This window comes from Bombina bombina, chromosome 2, assembly GCF_027579735.1.
Source record: "Bombina bombina isolate aBomBom1 chromosome 2, aBomBom1.pri, whole genome shotgun sequence".
NCBI lineage: Eukaryota > Metazoa > Chordata > Amphibia > Anura > Bombinatoridae > Bombina > Bombina bombina.
In genome coordinates, this window is record NC_069500.1 from 709,212,483 (window position 1) to 709,239,029 (window position 26,547).

General features: G+C 42.0%; 1 protein-coding gene across 1 annotated transcript in view; it reads right to left on the bottom strand.

The window, feature by feature from the left end:
* TDRD7 (tudor domain containing 7) overlaps positions 1–26,547 on the bottom strand; it is a 477,879-nt gene that overhangs the window by 403,411 nt on the left and 47,921 nt on the right. Inside the window, exon 3 of the mRNA XM_053700014.1 lies at positions 26,385–26,526. Coding sequence (XP_053555989.1) covers positions 26,385–26,526 — 142 coding nt within the window. The remainder of the gene's footprint in view (positions 1–26,384; positions 26,527–26,547) is intronic.

The window sequence follows — 26,547 nt, forward strand, 5'->3', positions numbered from 1 at the left end:
CTGTTGGGAAGGAGAATATCCCACAAGTAATGGATGAACCCGTGGACTGGATACACCTTACAAGAGAAATCTTTTTAACCCTTTCAGTGTTAACAACGGCTCTGAGTCGTCGCAGTTTCCCACTCAGGTGCTAACGGCTCAGAGCCGTCGCTAGCACTCTCCCACCTTGAGGGTTATCTGGGGGCTCCAATCCGCTCCTACCCTGGTGATCGGGCCTGTATAGTGACAGGCATCGCCTGAGCTTCACGTTATGGGCGGTGACGTCACGCGCAATGACGTGATGACATCACCGCGCAACTTTATTTAAAAAAGACAATGTTAAGTATAGGAAAAGGGGGCATGCTGCTTAGAAGCCTGTATCTCAGGCATCTAAGCAGCTACAGACACCAAGACCCACCGTTGGAAAGGTAATCGCCTAAGTCTTGGAGATCTGAAAAAAACAAAAAAAAACTTAAAACAGCTGAGCACCCAGGTGAGAAAGTGCTTAGCACTCAAAGGGTTAAAGGGATAGTCTAGTCAAAATTAAACTTTCATGATTCAGAAAAAGCAGGCAATCTGAAGCAATTTTCTAATTTATTCCCATTATAAATTTTTCTTTGCTCTCTTGGTATCTTTATTTGAAAAAGCAATGAATGGAAGCATAGGACCCAGCCCATTTTTGGCTTAGCACCTGGGTAGCACTTTCTGATTGGTGTCTAAATGTAGCCACCAATCAGCAAACGCTACCCAGATGCTGAACCAAAAATGGGCCGGCTTCTAAGCTTACATTCAAATAAAGATACGAAGAGAAGGAAGAAAAATTGATAATAGGAGTAAATTAGAAAGTTGCTTAAAATTACATGCTCTATCTGAATCGTGAAAGTTTAAAGGGCCATTATACACTCATTTTTTCTTTGCATAAATGTTTTGTAGATGATCTATTTATTATTTTTTTTAAAATGTATAATTTTGCTTATTTTTAAATAACATTGCTCTGATTTTCAGACTCCTAACCAAGCCCCAAAGTTTTATTTGAATACCGTCAGCTACCTTCTCCAGCTTGCTCCTGTTTGTGTAAAGGGTCTTTTCATATGCAAAAGAAGGGGGAGGGGGGAGTGTCTTATTTCCCACTTGCAGTGGGCTTTCCAGCTGCCTTTTCAACAGAGCTAAACTGAAAGCTTCTAAGTACGTTTTTAAACCATTTTATACTGGATTTTTATATCAGTATCTGTGCATCTTATTCTTTATAGTAGTGTCTATTACATGCAGTTATATGAAAATGAGAGTATACTGTCCCTTTAATTTTGACTAGACTACCCCTTTAATTGTATTTCACAAAATACATTTTTTGAGTTTCATATCCCTTTAGCAAGGGGATTGAGAGATTTCAAATCATGGGGTTAATTGTCTTGTATGCAGAAGCTGATTGCAATTCCTATAGCAATCACCAATTTACCAGGTGCCTTTTAAAGCATTTTAGTTTCTGTAAGGGCCCCTAGAATCCTCATATAAGCACTAAAATTTGGTAAATTAAAAAAGGGACAGTCTAGTCCAAAACAAACTTTCATGATTCAGATAGAGTATGTAAATTTTAAACAATTTTCCAATTTACTTCTATCACCAATTTTGCTTTGTTATCTTGGTATTCTTAGTTGAAAGCTAAATCTAGGAGGTTCATATGCCAATTTTTAAGCCCTTGAAGGCTGACTCTTAGCTCAGTGCATTTTGACAGTTTTTCACTACTAGAGGGTGCTAGTTCATGTGTTTCATATAGATAACTGTGCTCACGCACGTGGAGTTCCTAGGAGACCACACTGAGCGTACTGAAATAAGGTTTGCAGAGGCTTAGATACAAGATAAACACAGAGGTTAAAAGTGTATTAATATAACTGTGTTGGTTATGCAAAACTAGGGAATGGGTAATAAAGGGATTATCTATCTTTTAAAACAATAGTCTGGTGTAGACTGTCCCTTTAAATACCTCTTGTTGTGTAAAGATTTTGCTTGTCACACGCTCCCTAGAGAAATGAAAAGGCAAATTCTGAACTCTGCAAATCAAATAGCTGGTATTGTCAACTTGGAACAAACTTAAGTGATGGTAAATTCATACCAACTGCTCAGCATATTTTAGAAGCTCTTACCTTAACTAGCACATCGATATGCTTCTATAATATTAAAATCATCTGTTTACGGAATAACTTCAATTTTATTACGGTAACGTTACACGGTTATATTTAGCCTCTCTCTAAATTTTTCTAAGGTACTGCTTTGAATGACATTCGTTATAGCCAATCATCTGCTCACCATATGCCCCATGTTTAAAAAGGGCCTGCACAACTCTAACGCTACTTGCGCATTTGAAAGAAAAAAAGCAGTACTTTAGAAAAATTTAGAGAGAGGCTGAATATAACAGCCTAACGTTACCGTAATAAAATTGAAGTTATTCCGTAAACAGATGTTTTTAATATTATAAAAGCATATCAATGTGCTAGTTAAAGGGACAGTCTACACCAGAATTTTTATAGTTTTAAAAGATAGATAATCTCTTTATTACCCATTTTCCAGTTTTGCATAACCAACACAGTTATAATAATATACTTTTAACCTCTGTGATTATCTTGTATCTAAGCCTCTGCAAACTGCCCCTTTTTCAGTTCTTTTGACAGACTTGCAGTCTAGCCAATCAGTGCCTGCTCCCAGATATCTTCACGTGCACGAGCACAGTGTTATCTATATGAAATATGTGAACTAACACCCTCTAGTGGTGAAAAACTGTTAAAATGCAATCTGAAAGAGGTGGGCTTCAAGGTCTAAGAAATTAGCATATGAACCTCCTAGGTTAAGATTTCAACTAAGAATACCAAGAGAACAAAGCAAAATTGGTGATAAAAGTAAATTGGAAAATTGTTTAAAATTACATGCTCTATCTGAATCATGAAAGTTTATTTTGGCCTAGACTGTCCCTTTAAGGTAAGAGCTTCTAAAATATGTTGAGCAGTTGGTATGAATTTACCATCACTTTAGGTTGCAGATTTTCTTTTTTTCCCCCTCACTTGGATGACAAAGCACCATTTTTACACAAAAGAAAAATGCGTTTAATGTCTGGCATATATAATCCTTAAAAATACTTGGCTTCTAGGTTTTGAATGTACTTGTCAAGCCCCGCTGTCCCTACTGAACCATTTTCAAACCCCTGTGTTGGATCGGTTTTTAGCGTTCTTTGTTTACACATATATTTTAATTCTTTGGGGTTTTTTTGTTTTTGTTTAGCAGACCGAGAATTTTGTAGAAAATAACTTTTATATAGAAATACCACCATATGGGAGAACACCACCATTGTGCAGCATGATAATTGTTAGTTCCTAACCAGACAATGGTTTCAGTATTTTTCAATAACAGCTACCAGCTGAACCTAAAAATGTAGCTTGGTGCAGCTTGATTCTAAATTCAAAATCAAACTTTTATGATTAAGCTAGAGTAACCAGTTTTAAGAGCTATCCCAATTTACTTCCATTATTTTTTGCACACTCTTTTTATATACATGCATCAGTTTACAGAAAAAAAATAAACTAGTCTGATTGGCTGATGGCTGTCACATGATAAGAGGCCAGCAAATAGGGGTAAAAGAATTGTGAGGGGGAAAAAAAAAATCTGCTTACTAAAATTCAGATTATGACGACTTAATTATGGCTTAATTAATTTCAGTGTATAACTACATCGTCTTTTTATTATGCACTTAAAAGGGACAGTAAAGTCAAAATAAAACTTTCATGATTCAGGTAGAGCATGTAATTTTAAACAACTTTCCAATTTTCTTCTGTTTTTAAATTTGCTTCATTCTACTGGTATCTTTTATTGAAGAGTAAAGCTAGGTAGGCTCATAAGAGCTCAGGAGTGTGCACGTCTTTAGTACTCTATGGCAGCAGTGTTTTGCCACATTGCATAACAAAGCCACAAATAATGTGGCAAAACACTGCTGCCACTCCTGCACACGTGCACACTCCTGAGCTCTTATAAGCCTTACCTAGTTTTACTCCAATAAAAACAAAATTTATGCTTACCTGATAAATTTATTTCTCTTGTGGTGTATCCAGTCCACGGATCATCCATTACTTGTGGGATATTCTCCTTCCCAACAGGAAGCTGTAAGAGGATCACCCACAGCAGAGCTGTCTATATAGCTCTTCCTCTAACTGCCACTCCCAGTCATTCGACCGAAGACAAGCAAGAGAAAGGAGAAACCATAGGGTGCAGTGGTGACTGTAGTTTAAAATAAAACACACCTGCCTTAAAATGACAGGGCGGGCCGTGGACTGGATACACCACAAGAGAAATAAATTTATCAGGTAAGCATAAATTTCGTTTTCTCTTGTAAGGTGTATCCAGTCCACGGATCATCCATTACTTGTGGGATACCAATACCAAAAGCTATAGGACACGGATGAAGGGAGGGACAAGGCAGGTGCTTAAAGGGACACGCAACTCAAAATTAAACTTCATGATTCAGATAGAACATGCAATTTTAAACAACTTTCCAATTTACTTCCATTAACAAAATGTGCGCAGTCTTTTTATATTTATACTTTTTGAGTCACCAACTCCTACTGAGCATGTGCAAGAGTTCACAGCATATACGTATATGCATTTGTGATTGGCTGATGACTGTCACATGATACAGGAGGAGTGGAAAAAGACATAACTTTGCAATTTATTTAACAAAAATCTACTACTCATTTGAAGTTCAGACTTAGTGCTATTGCATTGTCTTCTTATCATGCATTTGTTGATTATGCAAATATACAGTGTTGACTGGTCCTTTAAACGGAAGGCACCACTGCCTGCAAGACCTTTCTTCAGAAATTGAAAAACAGTGATAAAAAGCAGTAAATCTTACGAAATTTTTACAGCGTGTATAATAGACTAACAGAGCATTGCACCCACTTGCAATTGGATGATTAACCCCACAGTTTCAAAACCGGATCAAAAAAAACGATATAAACGTTTTTCAACAGTCAAAACAAACTGCCACAGCTCTGCTGTGGCCCTACCTGCCCATATAACGACTTTGAAAGGCACAAAAACCCTTTAGAGAGGTCCTAAGAGTTCATGGGACTCCTTCAGGGAAACTGGATGTCTCAAGCTGCAAAATATAATGCGCATTTAGGCGCGAAAATAGGCCCCTCCCACCCTGTATTCATAGTGAGAGGGCCTAACAAAACTATCCCTAGGCAAAATCTAGCCAGCCATGTGGAAAAAAACTGGGCCCCAATAAAGTTTTATCACCAATATGTATAAAAAAAAAACGTTTAAACACTTCCAGCAAACGTTTTATTTTTCAGTAATGTTAGAAAGTAATAAGAATATTACTTTTTACAGCAAGCATGATACTAGTCGTTATTAAATCACTGTAATCAGGCTTACCTTAAATAAATCCGGTATTAACAGCAATCCAGTATTAACAGCATTTTCTAGAAAAATTTAAACTGCACATACCTTATAGCAGGAGACCCTGCACGCCATTCCCCCAGCTGAAGTTACCTCTCTCTTCAGTTATGTGTGAGAACAGCAATGGATCTTAGTTACAACCTGCTAAGATCATCAAAGACCACAGGCAGACTCTTCTACTTTCTGCCTGAGGCTAAAATAGTACAACTCCGGTACCATTTGAAAATAACAAACTTTTGATTGAAGATAAACTAAATAAAAACACCACATCTCTCTAGCTACTTCCTTTCTTGTCGAGAGCTGCAAGAGAATGACTGGGAGTGGCAGTTAGAGGAGGAGCTATACAGTCAGCTCTGCTTTGGGTGATCTTCTTGCAGCTTCCTGTTGGGAAGGAGAATATCCCACAAGTAATGGATGATCTGTGGACTGGATACACCTTACAAGAGAAATAAAAGATACCAAAAGAACAAAGCAAATTTGATAACATTAGTAAATTGGAAAGTTGTTTAAAATTGCATGCTTTATCTGAATGAATCAAAGTTTTGATTTGGACTTTACTGTCCCTTTGTAATTATGTAATTCTACTGTATTTAATAATTTAAGCTGTAAAATACAAATCCAGCTTTTATTGGGTTATTATATAATGTATTTGTGTGTAATTAAGTATTATATAAAAATTATCAAAGGGATTGTCAAAAGTTTCTGATTCCTAAATTTATGGACTGACTCCTAGATTTTGAACAAATCTGTTGATCCCTGTTATGACAGGGGAATAAGTCCCCACACTCGACAGAGGGGTTCCCCTCTTTTTAAACTTGAGTTTCATACCCTTCTGGAAACACTAAACAGGTGTGTATTTACAACAGATGATCCATGGTGATTACCTGACAATTAGAGGAGGGTGTGACCCTTCATTTAAGAGGGCAATTCTTTTTTTTACATGAGAGGGAGCATACCCCTGTAGGATGCATCTGCACTAACATGTGCTGTTTACCCAATAAAACCCTTTACTCCCCTTGTTTGTGCTAGAGGAACAAGTGAGCTTGCATTTGAATAGGCAGTCTCCACTTTCAAATGAGGTGGTCACTTATTCCTCTACTACAAACAAGAGTGCAGGGAGGGACTGACTCTGTAGTAGCTCCCCTGCCCCAGCTTTAGAAATGACAGCCCCAGAATCACTTCCTAGAATTCCCTGAATTAGCAGAAAGTATGCACCCACTCTCTGATGTCATCACGCAATGATGACAGCAGGAGCTGTTCCTCAAGGAGCTGGTGAAGGGGAATGAGGTAACATTCATTACATTCCAGAATATGGATTGGAGGGGGTCATCCCCCAGGATAACGGCAAGTGGTCATCATACATACTGGGGAATGGATGTGTATGACAGCCATGGGTCGCCATGTGCATCCAAAGGGTTAATGTGACATTTGGTGCATTTGAAATCAGTAACCAATATAAATCTGTGCATTTGCAGTAAATGTGGGTTATTTTCAAAACCCCAATTTCTAAGCATTGGTAGAAAACTCCTCTGCAAGCCATACAAGTAAATGTTGGATTATTCAGGACAGGAACACATTTTTTTTAAACAACATACAGTAATACATTTTTCAAGGTACCATTTTAGATTAATGAAACTTAAAGGAACAGTTTACTTAAAAAATGTCTCCCCTTTAATTTCTTCCCAATGATCCACTTCACCTGCTGGATTGTATTAAATTGTTTAAAAGTATTTCCATTACCCTTATATTGGCATTTGAAATAGTTTATTTAGCCTGTGGTATCCCCACCCATCCTGAAAGTTTTTGGCCTCAAGGTCAAGCTGTGTTAACACAGCCAGTAGAAGAAATTACACTCCCAGTGTGTTATAGAAGAGATAAGGTAATAAAATATTTAATTTTCCATTGTTCTCTCCAAGTATTGGTGATTGGTTAACAGACAGATTTAAGATAAGGAAGCAGGTATGTGTACACAATTTGATAAAGTAATGAGATCTGATTATACCTACAAGCTCAACCCATTTTATTAGGTTGTGGCTTCAGCTAATTCATATACACAAATAACCCTTAAAGGGACACTGAACCCAAATTCTTTCTTTCATGATTCAGATACAGCATGCAATTTTAAGCATCTTTCTAATTTACTCCTATTATAAATTTTTCTTCGTTCTCTTGCTATCTTTATTTGAAAAAGAAAGCATCTAAGCTTTTTTTGGGTTCAGAACTGTGGACAGCATTTTTTTTATTGGTGGAGGAATTTATCCACCAATCAGCAAGGACAACCCAGGTTGTCACCAAAAATGGGCCGGCAACTAAACTTACATTCTTGCATTTCAAATAAAGATACCAAGAGAATAAATAAAATTTGATAATAGGAGTAAATTAGAAAGTTGCTTAAAATGTCATGCTCTATCTGAATCACGAAAGAAAAAAATTTGGGTTCAGTGTCCCTTTAACCCCTTAACGACAAAGGACGTACGCCACACGTCCTCAAAAAAAATGCAGTTAATGACCGAGGACGTGTGGCGTACGTCCTTGGTCTGGAAAGCAGCTGGAAGCGATCCTGCTCGCTTCCAGCTGCTTTCCGGTTATTGCAGTGATGCCTCGATATGGAGGCATCCTGCAATAACCCCCCTTGGCCATCCGATGCAGAGAGAGCCACTCTGTGGCCCTCTCTGCACCGGACATCGATGGCCGTATCGTTGGTGGGTGGGAGCCGACTTGGGAGGCGGGTGGGCGGCCATCGGTGAGATCTGGAAGGTGGAGGGGGCGGGATCGGAGCCTTCGGGGGCGCGCACCGGCACGGGGGGTGGCTGCGGGCACGTGCACGGGGCGGGAGCGGGTGGGAACCGCTACACTACAGAAATTTTTTTAAAAGTAAATTGTCAAATAAAATTAAATACTTTTTTTCCAAAGCATCTAAGGGATCTGGAAGGGGTGGGGGGTTGGTATTGGGGGGGGGGAAAGCTACACTACAGAAAAGGGACATTTTTTAATAAAAAAAAAGCATATTATTCACTAAAATGGGTACTGGCAGACAGCTGCCAGTACCCAAGATGGCGCACATTAAGTCAGAGGGGGAGGGTTAGAGAGCTGTTTGGTGGGGGATAAGTGAGGTTGGGGGCTAAGGGGGATCCTACACAGAAGCATATGTAAATATGCAAAACAAAATGCACAAAAAAGCCCAAATTTTCCTTTTATTTTAGTACTGGCAGAGTTTCTGTCAGTACTTAAGATGGCGGGGACATTTGTGGGGTAGGGGAGGGAAGAGAGATGTTTGGGAGGGATCAGGGGGTCTGATGTTTCAGGTGGGAGGCTGATCTTTACACTAAAGCTAAAATTAACCCTGCAAGCTCCCTACAAGCTACCTAATTAACCCCTTCACTGCTAGCCATAATACACGTGTGATGCGCAGCACCATTTAGCAGCATTCTAATTACCAAAAAGCAACGCCAAAGTCATATATGTCTGCTATTTCTGAACAAAGGGGATCCCAGAGAAGCATTTACAACCATTTGTGCCATAATTGCACAAGCTGTTTGTAAATGATTTCAGTGAGAAACCTAAAATTGTGAAAAATTTAAAGTTTTTTTTAATTTGATCGCATTTGGCGGTGAAATGGTGGCATGAAATATACCAAAATGGGCCTAGATCAATACTTGGGGTTGTCTACTACACTACACTAAAGCTAAAATTAACCCTAGAAGCTCCCTCCCTACATGCTCCCTAATTAACCCCTTCACTGCTGGGCATAATACACGTGTGGTGCGCAGTGGCATTTAGCGGCCTTCTAATTACCAAAAAGCAATGCCAAAGCCATATATGTCTAATATTTCTGAACAAAGGGGATCCCAGAGAAGAATTTACAACCATTTATGCCATAATTGCACAAGCAGTTTGTAAATAATTTCAGTGAGAAACTGCTGAAAGTTTGTGAAAAAAATTGTGAAAAAGTGAACGATTTTTTGTATTTGATCGCATTTGGCGGTGAAATGGTGGCATGAAATATACCAAAATGGGCCTAGATCAATACTTTGGGATGTCTTCTAAAAAAAAATATATACATGTCAATGGATATTCAGGTATTCCTGAAAGATATTAGTGTCCCAATGTAACTAGCGCCAATTTTGAAAAAAAATGGTTTGAAAATAGCAAAGTGCTACCTGTATTTATGGCCCTATAAGTTACAAAAAAAGCAAAGAACATGTTAACATTTGGTATTTCTAAACTCAGGACAAAATTTAGAAACTATTTAGCATGGGTGTTTTTTGGTGGTTGTAGATATGTAACAGATTTTGGGGTTCAAAGTTAGAAAAAGTGTGTTTTTTTCCATTTTTCCTCATATTTTATATTTTTTTTTTATAGTAAATGATAAGATATGATGAAAATAATGGTATTTTTAGAAAGTCCATTTAATGGCGAGAAAAACGGTATATAATGTGTGGGTACAGTAAATGAGGAAGAGGAAAATTTCAGCTAAACACAAACACCGCAGAAATGTAAAAACATAATTTATGCTTACCTGATAAATTCCTTTCTCCTGTAGTGTAGTCAGTCCACGGGTCATCCATTACTTATGGGATATTAACTCCTCCCTAACAGGAAGTGCAAGAGGATCACCCAAGCAGAGCTGCTATATAGCTCCTCCCCTCTACGTCACACCCAGTCATTCGACCGAAAACCAAACGAGAAAGGAGAAACTATAGGGTGCAGTGGTGACTGGAGCATAATTTAAAATTTAGACCTGCCATAAAAAACAGGGCGGGCCGTGGACTGACTACACTACAGGAGAAAGGAATTTATCAGGTAAGCATAAAACATAATTTATGCTTACCTGATAAATTCCTTTCTTCTGTAGTGTGATCAGTCCACGGGTCATCATTACTTCTGGGATATTACTCCTCCCCAACAGGAAGTGCAAGAGGATTCACCCAGCAGAGCTGCATATAGCTCCTCCCCTCTACGTCACTCCCAGTCATTCGACCAAGGACCAACGAGAAAGGAGAAGCCAAGGGTGAAGTGGTGACTGGAGTATAATTTAAAAAATATTTACCTGCCTTAAAAAACAGGGCGGGCCGTGGACTGATCACACTACAGAAGAAAGGAATTTATCAGGTAAGCATAAATTATGTTTTCTTCTGTTAAGTGTGATCAGTCCACGGGTCATCATTACTTCTGGGATACCAATACCAAAGCAAAAGTACACGGATGACGGGAGGGATAGGCAGGCTCTTTATACAGAAGGAACCACTGCCTGAAGAACCTTTCTCCCAAAAATAGCCTCCGAGGAAGCAAAAGTGTCAAATTTGTAAAATTTGGAAAAAGTATGAAGCGAAGACCAAGTTGCAGCCTTGCAAATCTGTTCAACAGAGGCCTCATTCTTAAAGGCCCAAGTGGAAGCCACAGCTCTAGTAGAATGAGCTGTAATTCTTTCAGGAGGCTGCTGTCCAGCAGTCTCATAGGCTAAACGAATTATGCTACGAAGCCAGAAAGAAAGAGAGGTAGCAGAAGCCTTTTGACCTCTCCTCTGACCAGAGTAAACGACAAACAGGGAAGACGTTTGTCGAAATTCCTTAGTTGCCTGTAAATAAAACTTTAGGGCACGAACTACATCCAGATTGTGCAGAAGACGTTCCTTCTTCGAAGAAGGATTTGGACACAAAGAAGGAACAACAATCTCTTGATTGATATTCCTGTTAGTGACTACCTTAGGTAAGAACCCAGGTTTAGTACGCAGAACTACCTTATCCGAATGAAAAATCAAATAAGGAGAATCACAATGTAGGGCTGATAACTCAGAGACTCTTCGAGCCGAGGAAATAGCCATTAAAAATAAAACTAAAAAATGGAATGAAGGGGTTCAAACGGAACGCCTTGTAAAACGTTAAGAACAAGGTTTAAACTCCATGGCGGAGCAACAGTTTTAAACACAGGCTTAATCCTGGCCAAAGCCTGACAAAAAGCCTGAACGTCTGGAACTTCTGACAGACGTTTGTGCAACAGAATGGACAGAGCTGAGATCTGTCCCTTTAATGAACTAGCAGATAAACCCTTTTCTAAACCTTCTTGTAGAAAAGACAATATCCTAGGAATCCTAACCTTACTCCAAGAGTAACCTTTGGATTCGCACCAATATAGGTATTTACGCCATATCTTATGGTAAATCCTTCTGGTAACAGGCTTCTTAGCCTGTATTAGGGTATCAATAACTGACTCAGAAAAACCACGTTTTGATAAAATCAAGCGTTCAATTTCCAAGCAGTCAGCTTCAGAGAAGTTAGATTTTGATGTTTGAAAGGACCCTGTATCAGAAGGTCCTGTTTCAGAGGTAGAGACCAAGGTGGACAGGATGACATGTCCACCAGGTCTGCATACCAAGTCCTGCGTGGCCATGCAGGTGCTATTAGAATAACTGATGCTCTCTCCTGTTTGATTCTGGCAATCAATCGAGGAAGCATCGGGAAGGGTGGAAACACGTAAGCCATCCTGAAGTCCCAAGGTGCTGTCAGGGCATCTATCAGGACTGCTCCTGGATCCCTGGATCTGGACCCGTAACGAGGAAGCTTGGCGTTCTGTCGAGACGCCATGAGATCTATCTCTGGTTTGCCCCACTGATGAAGTATTTGGGCAAAGACCTCCGGATGAAGTTCCCACTCCCCCGGATGAAAAGTCTGACGACTTAAGAAATCCGCCTCCCAGTTCTCCACTCCCGGGATGTGGATTGCTGACAGGTGGCAAGAGTGAAACTCTGCCCAGCGAATTATCTTTGTTACTTCCATCATTGCTAGGGAGCTTCTTGTCCCTCCCTGATGGTTGATGTAAGCTACAGTCGTGATGTTGTCCGACTGAAACCTGATGAACCCCCGAGTTATCAACTGGGGCCAAGCCAGGAGGGCATTGAGAACTGCTCTCAATTCCAGAATGTTTATTGGTAGGAGACTCTCCTCCTGACTCCATTGTCCCTGAGCCTTCAGAGAATTCCAGACGGCACCCCAACCTAGAAGGCTGGCGTCTGTTGTTACAATTGTCCAGTCTGGCCTGCTGAATGGCATCCCCCTGGACAGATGTGGCTGAGAAAGCCACCATAGAAGAGAATTTCTGGTCTCTTGATCCAGATTCAGAGAAGGGGACAAGTCTGAGTAATCCCCATTCCACTGACTTAGCATGCACAGTTGCAGTGGTCTGAGGTGTAAGCGTGCAAAGGGTACTATGTCCATTGCCGCTACCATCAAGCCGATTACCTCCATGCATTGAGCCACTGACGGTTGTTGAATGGAATGAAGGGTGCGGCAAGCACTTTGAAGTCTTGTTAACCTGTCTTCTGTCAGGTAAATCTTCATTTCTACAGAATCTATAAGAGTCCCCAGAAAGGGAACTCTTGTGAGTGGAACGAGTGAACTTTTCTTTTCGTTCACCTTCCATCCATGTGACCTTAGAAATGCCAGTACTAACTCTGTATGAGACTTGGCAGTTTGAAAGCTTGAAGCTTGTATCAGAATGTCGTCTAGGTACGGAGCTACCGAGATTCCCCGCGGTCTTAGTACCGCCAGAAGAGCACCCAGAACCTTTGTGAAGATTCTTGGAGCTGTAGCCAATCCGAATGGAAGAGCTACAAACTGGTAATGCCTGTCTAGGAAGGCAAACCTTAGGTACCGGTAATGATCTTTGTGAATCGGTATGTGAAGGTAAGCATCCTTTAAATCCACTGTGGTCATGTACTGACCCTTTTGGATCATGGGTAAAATTGTCCGAATAGTCTCCATCTTGAACGATGGAACTCTTAGGAATTTGTTTAGGATCTTTAAGTCCAGGATTGGTCTGAAAGTTCCCTCTTTTTTGGGGACCACAAACAGATTTGAGTAAAACCCTTGTCCCTGTTCCGACCGTGGAACTGGATGGATTACTCCCATTAACAAAAGCTCTTGTACGCAGCGTAGAAACGCCTCCTTCTTTGTTTGGTTTGATGACAACCTTGACAGATGAAATCTCTCTCTTGGAGGAGAGTATTTGAAGTCCAGAAGGTATCCCTGAGATATTATCTCTAGCGCCCAGGGATCCTGGACATCTCTTGCCCAAGCCTGGGCGAAGAGAGAAAGTCTGCCCCCCACTAGATCCGATCCCGGATCGGGGGCCCTCAATTCATGCTGTTTTAGGGGCAGCAGCAGGTTTCCTGGCCTGCTTGCCCTTGTTCCAAGACTGGTTAGGTCTCCAGCCTTGTCTGTAGCGAGCAACAGATCCTTCTTGTTTTGGAGCAGAGGAAGTTGATGCTGCTCCTGCTTTGAAATTCCGAAAGGAACGAAAATTAGACTGTCTGGCCTTAGGTTTGGCCCTGTCTTGAGGCAGGGCGTGGCCTTTACCTCCTGTAATGTCAGCGATAATTTCTTTCAAACCAGGCCCAAATAAGGTCTGCCCTTTAAAAGGTATATTAAGTAATTTAGACTTAGAAGTAACATCAGCTGACCAGGATTTTAGCCACAGTGCTCTGCGTGCCTGAATGGCGAATCCTGAATTCTTAGCCGTAAGTTTAGTTAAATGTACTACGGCCTCCGAAATGAATGAATTAGCTAGTTTAAGGACTCTAAGCTTGTCCGTAATGTCATCCAGAGGAGCTGAATTAATGGTCTCTTCCAGCGACTCAAACCAGAATGCCGCCGCAGCCGTGACCGGCGCAATGCATGCAAGGGGTTGCAATATAAAACCTTGTTGAACAAACATTTTCTTAAGGTAACCCTCTAACTTTTTATCCATTGGATCTGAAAAGGCACAGCTATCCTCCACCGGGATAGTGGTACGCTTAGCTAAAGTAGAAACTGCTCCCTCCACCTTAGGGACCGTCTGCCATAAGTCCCGTGTGGTGGCGTCTATTGGAAACATTTTTCTAAATATCGGAGGGGGTGAGAACGGTACACCGGGTCTATCCCACTCTTTAGTAATAATTTCAGTTAGTCTTTTAGGTATAGGAAAAACGTCGGTACTCGTTGGTACCGCAAAATATTTATCCAACCTACACATTTTCTCTGGTATTGCAACTGTGTTGCAATCATTCAGAGCCGCTAACACCTCCCCTAGTAATACACGGAGGTTCTCCAGCTTAAATTTAAAATTTGAAATATCTGAATCCAATCTGTTTGGATCAGAACCGTCAGCCGCAGAATGAAGCTCTCCGTCCTCATGTTCTGCAAGTTGTGACGCAGTATCTGACATGGCCCTAGTATTATCAGCGCACTCTGTTCTCACCCCAGAGTGATCACGCTTGCCTCTTAGTTCTGGTAATCTAGCCAAAACTTCAGTCATAACAGTAGCCATATCTTGTAATGTTATCTGTAATGGCCGCCCAGATGTACTGGGCGCCACAATATCGCGCACCTCCCGAGCGGGAGATGCAGGTACTGACACGTGAGGAGAGTTAGTCGGCATAACTCTCCCCTCGCTGTTTGGTGAAATTTGTTCAATTTGTACAGATTGACTTTTATTTAAAGTAGCATCAATACAGTTAGTACATAAATTTCTATTGGGCTCCACTTTGGCATTGGAACAAATAACACAGGTATCTTCCTCTGAATCAGACATGTTTAACACACTAGCAAATAAACTTGCAACTTGGAATACAATTTTAGTAAAATATTATGAAAACGTACTGTGCCTATAAGAAGCACAGAAGATTTATGACAGTTGAAAATTAATAAACTGAAACAGTTATAGCATCAATCCTTGTAAACAACACAACTTTAGCAAAGGTTTGTTCCCATTAGCAAAAGACAACTAACTCTGATAGCAGAAAAAAAATTACAGAATAAACGTTTTTTTATCACAGTCAACTACAATCTCACAGCTCTGCTGTGAGAATTACCTCCCTCAAAACAAGTTTTGAAGACCCCTGAGTTCTGTAGAGATGAACCGGATCATGCAGGAAATACAATGAGCTGCTGACTGAAATTTTTTGATGCGTAGCAAAAGCGCCAAAAAACGGCCCCTCCCCCTCACACACAGCAGTGAGGGAGAACAGAAACTGTCAGAAAACAGATCAAGCAACTGCCAAGTGGAAAAATAGTGCCCAAACATTTATTCACTCAGTACCTCAGAAAATGAAAACGATTTTACATTCCAGCAAAAACGTTTAACATAAATTAAGAGTTATTAAAAAACCTGTTGCTAGTCCCTGCAAAATAGGCTAAAAGGTTTTATGTACACAGTGTAATTCCAGTGAAGTACCATTCCCCAGAATACTGAAGTGTAAAATATACATACATGACATTATATCGGTATGGCAGGATTTTCTCATCAATTCCATTGTCAGAAAATAAAAGCTGCTACATACCTCTTTGCAGATTAATCTGCCCGCTGTCCCCTGATCTGAAGTTTACCTCTCCTCAGATGGCCGAGAAACAGCAATATGATCTTAACTACTCCGGCTAAAATCATAGTAAAAAACTCTGGTAGATTCTTCTTCAAACTCTGCCAGAGAGGTAATAACACACTCCGGTGCTATTATAAAATAATAAACTTTTGATTGAAGATATAAAACTAAGTATAATCACCATAGTCCTCTCACACATCCTATCTAGTCGTTGGGTGCAAGAGAATGACTGGGAGTGACGTAGAGGGGAGGAGCTATATGCAGCTCTGCTGGGTGAATCCTCTTGCACTTCCTGTTGGGGAGGAGTAATATCCCAGAAGTAATGATGACCCGTGGACTGATCACACTTAACAGAAGAAATTATGTTTTCTCCTGTTAAGTGTAGTCAGTCCACGGGTCATCCATTACTTATGGGATACCAATACCAAAGCTAAAGTACACGGATGACGGGAGGGACAGGCAGGATCTTTACACGGAAGGAACCACTGCCTGAAGAACCTTTCTCCCAAAAACAGCCTCAGAAGAAGCAAAAGTGTCAAATTTGGAAAATTTGGAAAAAGTATGAAGAGAAGACCAAGTTGCAGCCTTGCAAATCTGTTCAACAGAGGCCTCATTCTTAAAGGCCCACGTGGAAGCCACAGCTCTCGTAGAATGAGCTGTAATTCTTTCAGGAGGCTGCTGTCCAGCAGTCTCATAGGCTAAACGTATTATGCTACGAAGCCAAAAAGAGAGAGAGGTAGCAGATGCTTTTTGACCTCTCCTCTGTCCAGAATAAACGACAAACAGGGGAGAAGTTTGGAGAAAATCTTTAGTTGCCTGTAAATAAAATTTCAGGGCACGGACTACGTCTAGATTGTGCAGAAGTCGTTCCTTCTTTGAAGAAGGGTTAGGGCACAATGATGGAACAACAATCTCTTGATTGATATTCTTGTTAGTGACTACCTTAGGTAAGAACCCAGGTTTAGTACGCAGAACTACCTTGTCTGAATGAAAAATCAGATAAGGAGAATCACAATGTAAGGCCGATAACTCAGAGACTCTACGAGCCGAGGAAATAGCCATTAAAAACAGAACTTTCCAAGATAACAGCTTGATATCAATGGAATGAAGGGGTTCAAACGGAACACCCTGTAAAACGTTAAGAACTAAGTTTAAGCTCCACGGTGGAGCAACAGTCTTAAACACAGGCTTAATCCTGGCCAAAGCCTGACAAAAAGCCTGAACGTCTGGAACTTCTGACAGACGTTTGTGTAAAAGGATGGACAGAGCTGAGATCTGTCCCTTTAAAGAACTTGCAGATAAACCCTTTTCTAAACCTTCTTGTAGAAAAGACAATATCCTAGGAATCCTAACCTTACTCCATGAGTAACTCTTGGATTCGCACCAGTGTAAATATTTACGCCATATCTTATGGTAAATTTTCCTGGTAACAGGTTTCCTAGCCTGTATTAAAGGTATCAATTACTGACTCCGAAAATCCACGCTTTGATAGAATCAAGCGTTCAATCTCCATGCAGTCAGCTTCAGAGAAATTAGATTTTGATGTTTGAAAGGACCCTGAATTAGAAGGTCCTGTTTCAGAGGCAGCGACCAAGGTGGACAGGATGACATGTCCACTAGATCTGCATACCAGGTCCTGCGTGGCCACGCAGGCGCTATTAGAATCACCGATGCTTTCTCCTGTTTGATCCTGGCAATCAATCGAGGAAGCATCGGGAAGGGTGGAAACACATAAGCCATCTTGAAGGTCCAAGGTGCTGTCAGAGCATCTATCAGGACCGCTCCCGGGTCCCTTGATCTGGACCCGTAACAATGAAGCTTGGCGTTCTGGCGAGACGCCATGAGATCCATATCTGGTTTGCCCCAACGTCGAAGTATTTGGGCAAAGACCTCCGGATGAAGTTCCCACTCCCCCGGATGAAAAGTCTGGCGACTTAGGAAATCCGCCTCCCAGTTCTCCACGCCTGGGATGTGGATCGCTGACAGGTGGCAAGAGTGAGACTCTGCCCAGCGAATTATCTTTGAAACTTCCATCATCGCTAGGGAACTCCTTGTCCCTCCCTGATGGTTGATGTAAGCCACAGTCGTGATGTTGTCCGACTGAAACCTGATGAACCTCAGAGTTGCTAACTGAGGCCAAGTCAGAAGGGCATTGAGAACTGCTCTCAATTCCAGAATGTTTATTGGAAGGAGACTCTCCTCCTGAGTCCATGATCCCTGAGCCTTCAGGGAATTCCAGACAGCGCCCCAACCTAGTAGGCTGGCGTCTGTTGTTACAATTGTCCAGTCTGGCCTGCTGAAGGGCATCCCTCTGGACAGATGTGGCCGAGAAAGCCACCACAGAAGAGAATCTCTGGTCTCTTGATCCAGATTCAGCATAGGGGACAAATCTGAGTAATCCCCATTCCACTGACTTAGCATGCACAATTGCAGCGGTCTGAGATGCAGGCGTGCAAAAGGTACTATGTCCATTGCCGCTACCATTAAGCCGATTACCTCCATGCATTCAGCCACTGACGGGTGTGGAATGGAATGAAGGATCCGGCAAGCATTTAGAAGTTTTGTTAACCTGTCCTCTGTCAGGTAAATCTTCATTTCTACAGAATCTATGAGAGTCCCTAAGAAGGGAACTCTTGTGAGTGGCAATAGAGAACTCTTTCTCCAACATAGGTGTGTCCGGTCCACGGCGTCATCCTTACTTGTGGGATATTCTCTTCCCCAACAGGAAATGGCAAAGAGCCCAGCAAAGCTGGTCACATGATCCCTCCTAGGCTCCGCCTACCCCAGTCATTCTCTTTGCCGTTGTACAGGCAACATCTCCACGGAGATGGCTTAGAGTTTTTTAGTGTTTAACAATTGCAGTAATAAAGAACAAGCTACTTAACATTCCTTTCAAGGGGAAAACGCTGTTTGGCCCTGACTTGAAAGAGATTATCTCTGATATCACTGGGGGTAAGGGCCATGCCCTTCCTCAGGATCGGCCTTTCAAGGCCAAAAATAAACCTAATTTTCGTCCCTTTCGTAGAAACGGACCAGCCCAAAGTGCTACGTCCTCTAAGCAAGAGGGTAATACTTCTCAAGCCAAGCCAGCTTGGAGACCAATGCAAGGCTGGAACAAGGGAAAGCAGGCCAAGAAACCTGCCACTGCTACCAAGACAGCATGAAATGTTGGCCCCCGATCCGGGACCGGATCTGGTGGGGGGCAGACTCTCTCTCTTTGCTCGGGCTTGGGCAAGAGATGTTCTGGATCCTTGGGCGCTAGAAATAGTCTCCCAAGGTTATCTTCTGGAATTCAAGGGGCTTCCCCCAAGGGGGAGGTTCCACAGGTCTCAGTTGTCTTCAGACCGCATAAAAAGACAGGCATTCTTACGTTGTGTAGAAGACCTGTTAAAAATGGGAGTGATTCATCCTGTTCCATTAGGAGAACAAGGGATGGGGTTCTACTCCAATCTGTTCATAGTTCCCAAAAAAGAGGGAACGTTCAGACCAATCTTAGATCTCAAGATCTTAAACAAGTTTCTCAAGGTTCCATCGTTCAAAATGGAAACCATTCGAACAATTCTTCCTTCCATCCAGGAAGGTCAATTCATGACCACGGTGGATTTAAAGGATGCGTATCTACATATTCCTATCCACAAGGAACATCATCGGTTCCTAAGGTTCGCATTCCTGGACAAGCATTACCAGTTCGTGGCGCTTCCTTTCGGATTAGCCACTGCTCCAAGGATTTTCACAAAGGTACTAGGGTCCCTTCTAGCTGTGCTAAGACCAAGGGGCATTGCTGTAGTACCTTACTTGGACGACATTCTGATTCAAGCGTCGTCCCTTCCTCAAGCAAAGGCTCACACGGACATTGTCCTGGCCTTTCTCAGATCTCACGGATGGAAAGTGAACGTGGAAAAGAGTTCTCTATCTCCGTCAACAAGGGTTCCCTTCTTGGGGACAATAATAGACTCCTTAGAAATGAGGATTTTTCTGACAGAGGCCAGAAAAACAAAACTTCTAGACTCTTGTCGGATACTTCATTCCGTTCCTCTTCCTTCCATAGCGCAGTGCATGGAAGTGATAGGTTTGATGGTAGCGGCAATGGACATAGTTCCTTTTGCGCGCATTCATCTAAGACCATTACAACTGTGCATGCTCAGTCAGTGGAATGGGGACTATACAAACTTGTCTCTGAGGATACAAGTAAATCAGAGGACCAGAGACTCACTCCGTTGGTGGCTGTCCCTGGACAACCTGTCACAAGGGATGACCTTCCGCAGACCAGAGTGGGTCATTGTCACGACCGACGCCAGTCTGATGGGCTGGGGCGCGGTCTGGGGATCCCTGAAAGCTCAGGGTCTTTGGTCTCGGGAAGAATCTCTTCTACCGATAAATATTCTGGAACTGAGAGCGATATTCAATGCTCTCAAGGCTTGGCCTCAGCTAGCGAGGGCCAAGTTCATACGGTTTCAATCAGACAACATGACAACTGTTGCGTACATCAACCATCAGGGGGGAACAAGGAGTTCCCTGGCGATGGAAGAAGTGACCAAAATCATTCTATGGGCGGAGTCTCACTCCTGCCACCTGTCTGCTATCCACATCCCAGGAGTGGAAAATTGGGAAGCGGATTTTCTGAGTCGTCAGACATTGCATCCGGGGGAGTGGGAACTCCATCCGGAAATCTTTGCCCAAGTCACTCAACTGTGGGGCATTCCAGACATGGATCTGATGGCCTCTCGTCAGAACTTCAAAGTTCCTTGCTACGGGTCCAGATCCAGGGATCCCAAGGCGGCTCTAGTGGATGCACTAGTAGCACCTTGGACCTTCAAACTAGCTTATGTATTCCCGCCGTTTCCTCTCATCCCCAGGCTGGTAGCCAGGATCAAGCAGGAAAGGGCGTCGGTGATCTTGATAGCTCCTGCATGGCCACGCAGGACTTGGTATGCAGATCTGGTGAATATGTCATCGGCTCCACCATGGAAGCTACCTTTGAGACGAGACCTTCTTGTTCAAGGTCCGTTCGAACATCCGAATCCGGTCTCACTCCAGCTGACTGCTTGGAGATTGAACGCTTGATCTTATCGAAGCGAGGGTTCTCAGATTCTGTTATCGATACTCTTGTTCAGGCCAGAAAGCCTGTAACTAGAAAGATTTACCACAAAATTTGGAAAAGATATATCTGTTGGTGTGAATCTAAAGGATTCCCTTGGGACAAGGTTAAGATTCCTAAGATTCTATCCTTCCTTCAAGAAGGATTGGAAAAAGGATTATCTGCAAGTTCCCTGAAGGGACAGATTTCTGCCTTGTCTGTGTTACTTCACAAAAAGCTGGCAGCTGTGCCAGATGTTCAAGCCTTTGTTCAGGCTCTGGTTAGAATCAAGCCTGTTTACAAACCTTTGACTCCTCCTTGGAGTCTCAACTTAGTTCTTTCAGTTCTTCAGGGGGTTCCGTTTGAACCCTTACATTCCGTTGATATTAAGTTATTATCTTGGAAAGTTTTGTTTTTGGTTGCAATTTCTTCTGCTAGAAGAGTTTCAGAATTATCTGCTCTGCAGTGTTCTCCTCCTTATCTGGTGTTCCATGCAGATAAGGTGGTTTTACGTACTAAACCTGGTTTTCTTCCAAAAGTTGTTTCTAACAAAAACATTAACCAGGAGATTATCGTACCTTCTCTGTGTCCGAAACCAGTTTCGAAGAAGGAACGTTTGTTGCACAATTTGGATGTTGTTCGCGCTCTAAAATTCTATTTAGATGCTACAAAGGATTTTAGACAAACATCTTCCTTGTTTGTTGTTTATTCCGGTAAAAGGAGAGGTCAAAAAGCAACTTCTACCTCTCTCTCTTTTTGGATTAAAAGCATCATCAGATTGGCTTACGAGACTGCCGGACGGCAGCCTCCCGAAAGAATCACAGCTCATTCCACTAGGGCTGTGGCTTCCACATGGGCCTTCAAGAACGAGGCTTCTGTTGATCAGATATGTAGGGCAGCGACTTGGTCTTCACTGCACACTTTTACCAAATTTTACAAGTTTGATACTTTTGCTTCTTCTGAGGCTATTTTTGGGAGAAAGGTTTTGCAAGCCGTGGTGCCTTCCATCTAGGTGACCTGATTTGCTCCCTCCCATCATCCGTGTCCTAAAGCTTTGGTATTGGTTCCCACAAGTAAGGATGACGCCGTGGACCGGACACACCTATGTTGGAGAAAACAGAATTTATGTTTACCTGATAAATTACTTTCTCCAACGGTGTGTCCGGTCCACGGCCCGCCCTGGTTTTTTAATCAGGTCTGATAATTTATTTTCTTTAACTACAGTCACCACGGTTTCATATGGTTTCTCCTATGCAAATATTCCTCCTTAACGTCTGTCGAATGACTGGGGTAGGCGGAGCCTAGGAGGGATCATGTGACCAGCTTTGCTGGGCTCTTTGCCATTTCCTGTTGGGGAAGAGAATATCCCACAAGTAAGGATGACGCCGTGGACCGGACACACCGTTGGAGAAAGTAATTTATCAGGTAAACATAAATTCTGTTTTTCTTCGTTCACTTTCCACCCATGTGACCTTAGAAATGCCAGTACTAACTCTGTATGAGACTTGGCAGTTTGGAAACTTGACGCTTGTATCAGAATGTCGTCTAGGTACGGAGCTACCGATATTCCTCGCGGTCTTAGTACCGCCAGAAGAGAACCCAGAACCTTTGTAAAGATTCTTGGAGCCGTAGCTAACCCGAAGGGAAGAGCTACAAACTGGTAATGCCTGTCTAGGAAGGCAAACCTTAGATACCGGTAATGATCCTTGTGAATCGGTATGTGAAGGTAGGCATCCTTTAAATCCACTGTGGTCATGTACTGACCCCTTTGGATCATGGGTAAGATTGTCCGAATAGTTTCCATTTTGAACGATGGAACTCTTAGGAATTTGTTTAGGATCTTTAAATCCAATATTGGTCTGAAGGTTCCTTCTTTCTTGGGAACCACAAACAGATTTGAGTAAAACCCTTGTCCGTGTTCCGACCGCGGAACCGGATGGATCACTCCCATTAGTAAAAGATCTTGTACACAGCGTAGAAACGCCTCTTTCTTTATCTGGTTTGTTGACAACCTTGAAAGATGAAATCTCCCTTGTGGAGGAGAAGCTTTGAAGTCCAGAAGATATCCCTGAGATATGATCTCCAACGCCCAGGGATCCTGGACATCTCTTGCCCAAGCCTGGGCGAAGAGAGAAAGTCTGCCCCCAACTAGATCCGTTTCCGGATCGGGGGCCCTCACTTCATGCTGTCTTAGGGGCAGCAGCAGGTTTTCTGGCCTGCTTGCCCTTGTTCCAGGTCTGGTTAGGTTTCCAGCCTTGTCTGTAGCGAGCAACAGTTCCTTCCTGTTTTGGAGCAGAGGAAGTTGATGCTGCTCCTGCCTTGAAGTTACGAAAGGCACGAAAATTAGACTGTCTAGCCCTTGGTTTGGCTCTGTCTTGAGGCAGGGCATGGCCCTTACCTCCCGTAATGTCAGCGATAATTTCTTTCAAACCGGGACCGAATAATGACTGCCCCTTGAAAGGTATGTTAAGCAATTTAGATTTAGAAGTCACATCAGCTGACCAGGATTTTAGCCACAGCGCTCTGCGCGCCTGAATGGCGAATCCGGAATTCTTAGCCGTAAGTTTAGTTAAGTGTACTATGGCATCAGAAATAAATGAATTAGCTAGCTTAAGGGCTTTAAGCTTGTGTGTAATCTCATCCAATGGAGCTGTGTCAAGGGTCTCTTCCAGAGACTCAAACCAAAATGCCGCCGCAGCCGTGACAGGCGCAATGCATGCAAGGGGTTGCAATATAAAACCTTGTTGAACAAACATTTTCTTAAGGTAACCCTCTAACTTTTTATCCATTGGATCTGAAAAGGCACAGCTATCCTCCACCGGGATAGTGGTACGCTTAGCTAAAGTAGAAACTGCTCCCTCCACCTTAGGGACCGTTTGCCATAAGTCCCGTGTGGTGGCGTCTATTGGAAACATTTTTCTGAATATAGGAGGGGGTGAGAAAGGCACACCGGGTCTATCCCACTCCTTAGTAACAATTTCAGTAAGTCTCTTAGGTATAGGAAAAACGTCAGTACACGTCGGTACCGCAAAATATTTATCCAACCTACATATTTTCTCTGGGATTGCAACCGTGTTACAATCATTCAGAGCCGCTAACACCTCCCCTAGTAATACACGGAGGTTTTCCAGCTTAAATTTAAAATTTGAAATGTCTGAATCCAGTTTATTTGGATCAGATCCGTCACCCACAGAATGAAGCTCTCTTGTGACGCAGTATCAGACATGGCCCTAGCATTATCAGCGCACTCTGTTCTCACCCCAGAGTGGTCTCGTTTACCCCTAAGTTCTGGCAATTTAGATAAAACTTCAGTCATAACATTAGCCATGTCTTGTAAAGTGATTTGTAATGGCCGCCCTGATGTACTTGGCGTTACAATATCACGCACCTCCTGAGCGGGAGATGCAGGTACTGACACATGAGGCAAGTTAGTCGGCATAACTTCCCCCTCGTTCCCTGGTGAATTTTGCTTAACTTGTACAGATTGGCTTTTATTTAAAGTAGCATCAATGCAATTAGTACATAAATTTCTATTGGGCTCCACCTTGGCCTTTGAACATATTGCACAAAGAGATTCCTCTGTGTCAGACATGTTTAAACAAACTAGCAATTAGACTAGCAAGCTTGGAAAATACTTTTCAAATGAATTTACAAGCAATATAAAAAACGTTACTGTGCCTTTAAGAAGCACACAAAAAAACTGTCACTTTGATATAACAATGAACCGGTTTAGTTATAGCAATCAATTTTTCATATGAAATGCATTAATTTAGCAAAGGATAGCACCCATCAGAAAATGGATTATTAACCCCTTAATATCAAAAAACGATTGACAAATCAAATAAATACGTTTTTATCACAGTCAAAGCACAGTCTCACAGGTCTGCTGTGAGTGATTACCTCCCTCAAACTAGTTTTGGAGACCCCTGAGCTCTGTAGAGACGTCCTGGATCATGCAGGGAGAATAAGGAAGACTGTGACTGAATTTTTAATGCGTAGTAAAAGCGCCAAAATAGGCCCCTCCCACTCATAATACAGCAGTGGGGAAGCCAGTAAACTGATTTTATTCAAAATAAACGACAGCCAAGTGGAAAATAATGCCCATAAATTTTCACCAAGTACCTCAGAGAGAAAAACGATTAACCTGCCAGTAAACGTTTTAAATATATGAAATAATAATAAAAGCCTATTGCTAGTCGCTATCACTGCAGAAAGGCTATAAGTTATATGTATACCGTATTTTCTTAGTGAAGTGCCATTCCCCAGAAATACTTTAGTGCCAACATACATACATAACAGCCTGATACCAGTTGCTACTACTGCATTTAAGGCTGCACTTACATTATATTGGTATTAGCAGTATTTTCTCAGTCAATTCCATTCCTTAGAAAATAATATACTGCAACATACCTCTTTGCAGGTGAACCCTGCCCGCTGTCCCCTGTTCTGAAGTTACCTCGCTCCTCAGAATGGCCGAGAACAGCAAATGGATCTTAGTTACGTCCGCTAAGATCATACACAAACTCAGGTAGATTCTTCTTCTAATACTGCCTGAGAAGAAACAACACACTCCGGTGCTGTTTAAAACAACAAACTTTTGATTGAAGTAATAAAAAACTAAAATTTAATAACCACACTCCTCTCACACATCCTATCTATTAGTAAGGTGCAAGAGAATGACTGGGTGTGACGTAGAGGGGAGGAGCTATATAGCAGCTCTGCTTGGGTGATCCTCTTGCACTTCCTGTTAGGGAGGAGTTAATATCCCATAAGTAATGGATGACCCGTGGACTGACTACACTTAACAGGAGAAAATAGCCTTGGTCCCAAACGGACAGAAAATGGAAAAGTGCTCTGGTCACTAAGGGGTTAAACAGCAAATCTCATACATTTTATACTCTGCAGCTGGTAAAAAAAAAAGTAATTGGAAACACATTAAGGGAAAAACTATTTTATAGCATACTGTCCCTTTAACTGCAGTATTGCTATAAATATACCTGTTTTGATTTGACTCCAAGAAATTTAAAGGGATACTGAACCCACATTTTTTCTTTCATGATTCAGATAGAGCATGCAATTTTAAGCAACTTTTTAATTTACTCCTATCAATTTTTCTTCGTTCTCTTGGTATCTTTATTTAAAAAATCAGGAACATAAGCTTACAAACCGGCCCATCTTTGGTTCAGCACCTAGGTTGTTCTTGCTGATTGGTGGCTAAATGGTATTCACCAATCAGCAAGCGCTATCCAGGGCGCTGAACCAAAAATGGGCCGGCTCGTAAGCTCGCATTCCTGCCTTTTTAAATAAAGATAGCAAGAAAACAAAGAAAAATGGATAAAAGGAGTAAATTAGAAAGTTGCTTAAAATTGCATGCTCTGTCGGAATCATGAAAGAAAAAATGTGGGTTCAGTATCCCTTTAATGGGGTTTGGAAACATTAGATGTAGCGTAGACCACTTTATGGATTAACATTCATATAATTCAAGCTATGATCATGGCTGCCAATTTACATTAAACACATACACATTACCTATGTGTGTGACAGAAGAGCTAGATTTCAGCCTCATATAGCAGTTCACTTGCCCTCCAGCTTTCTTTTTTGAACTTCTCTGGCGTGCAACAAGCTCAGCAATTTGGGCTGTTTCTTTATTAACCACCGCAAAACAGGTGACCTAAAAAAAACATTAGATTAA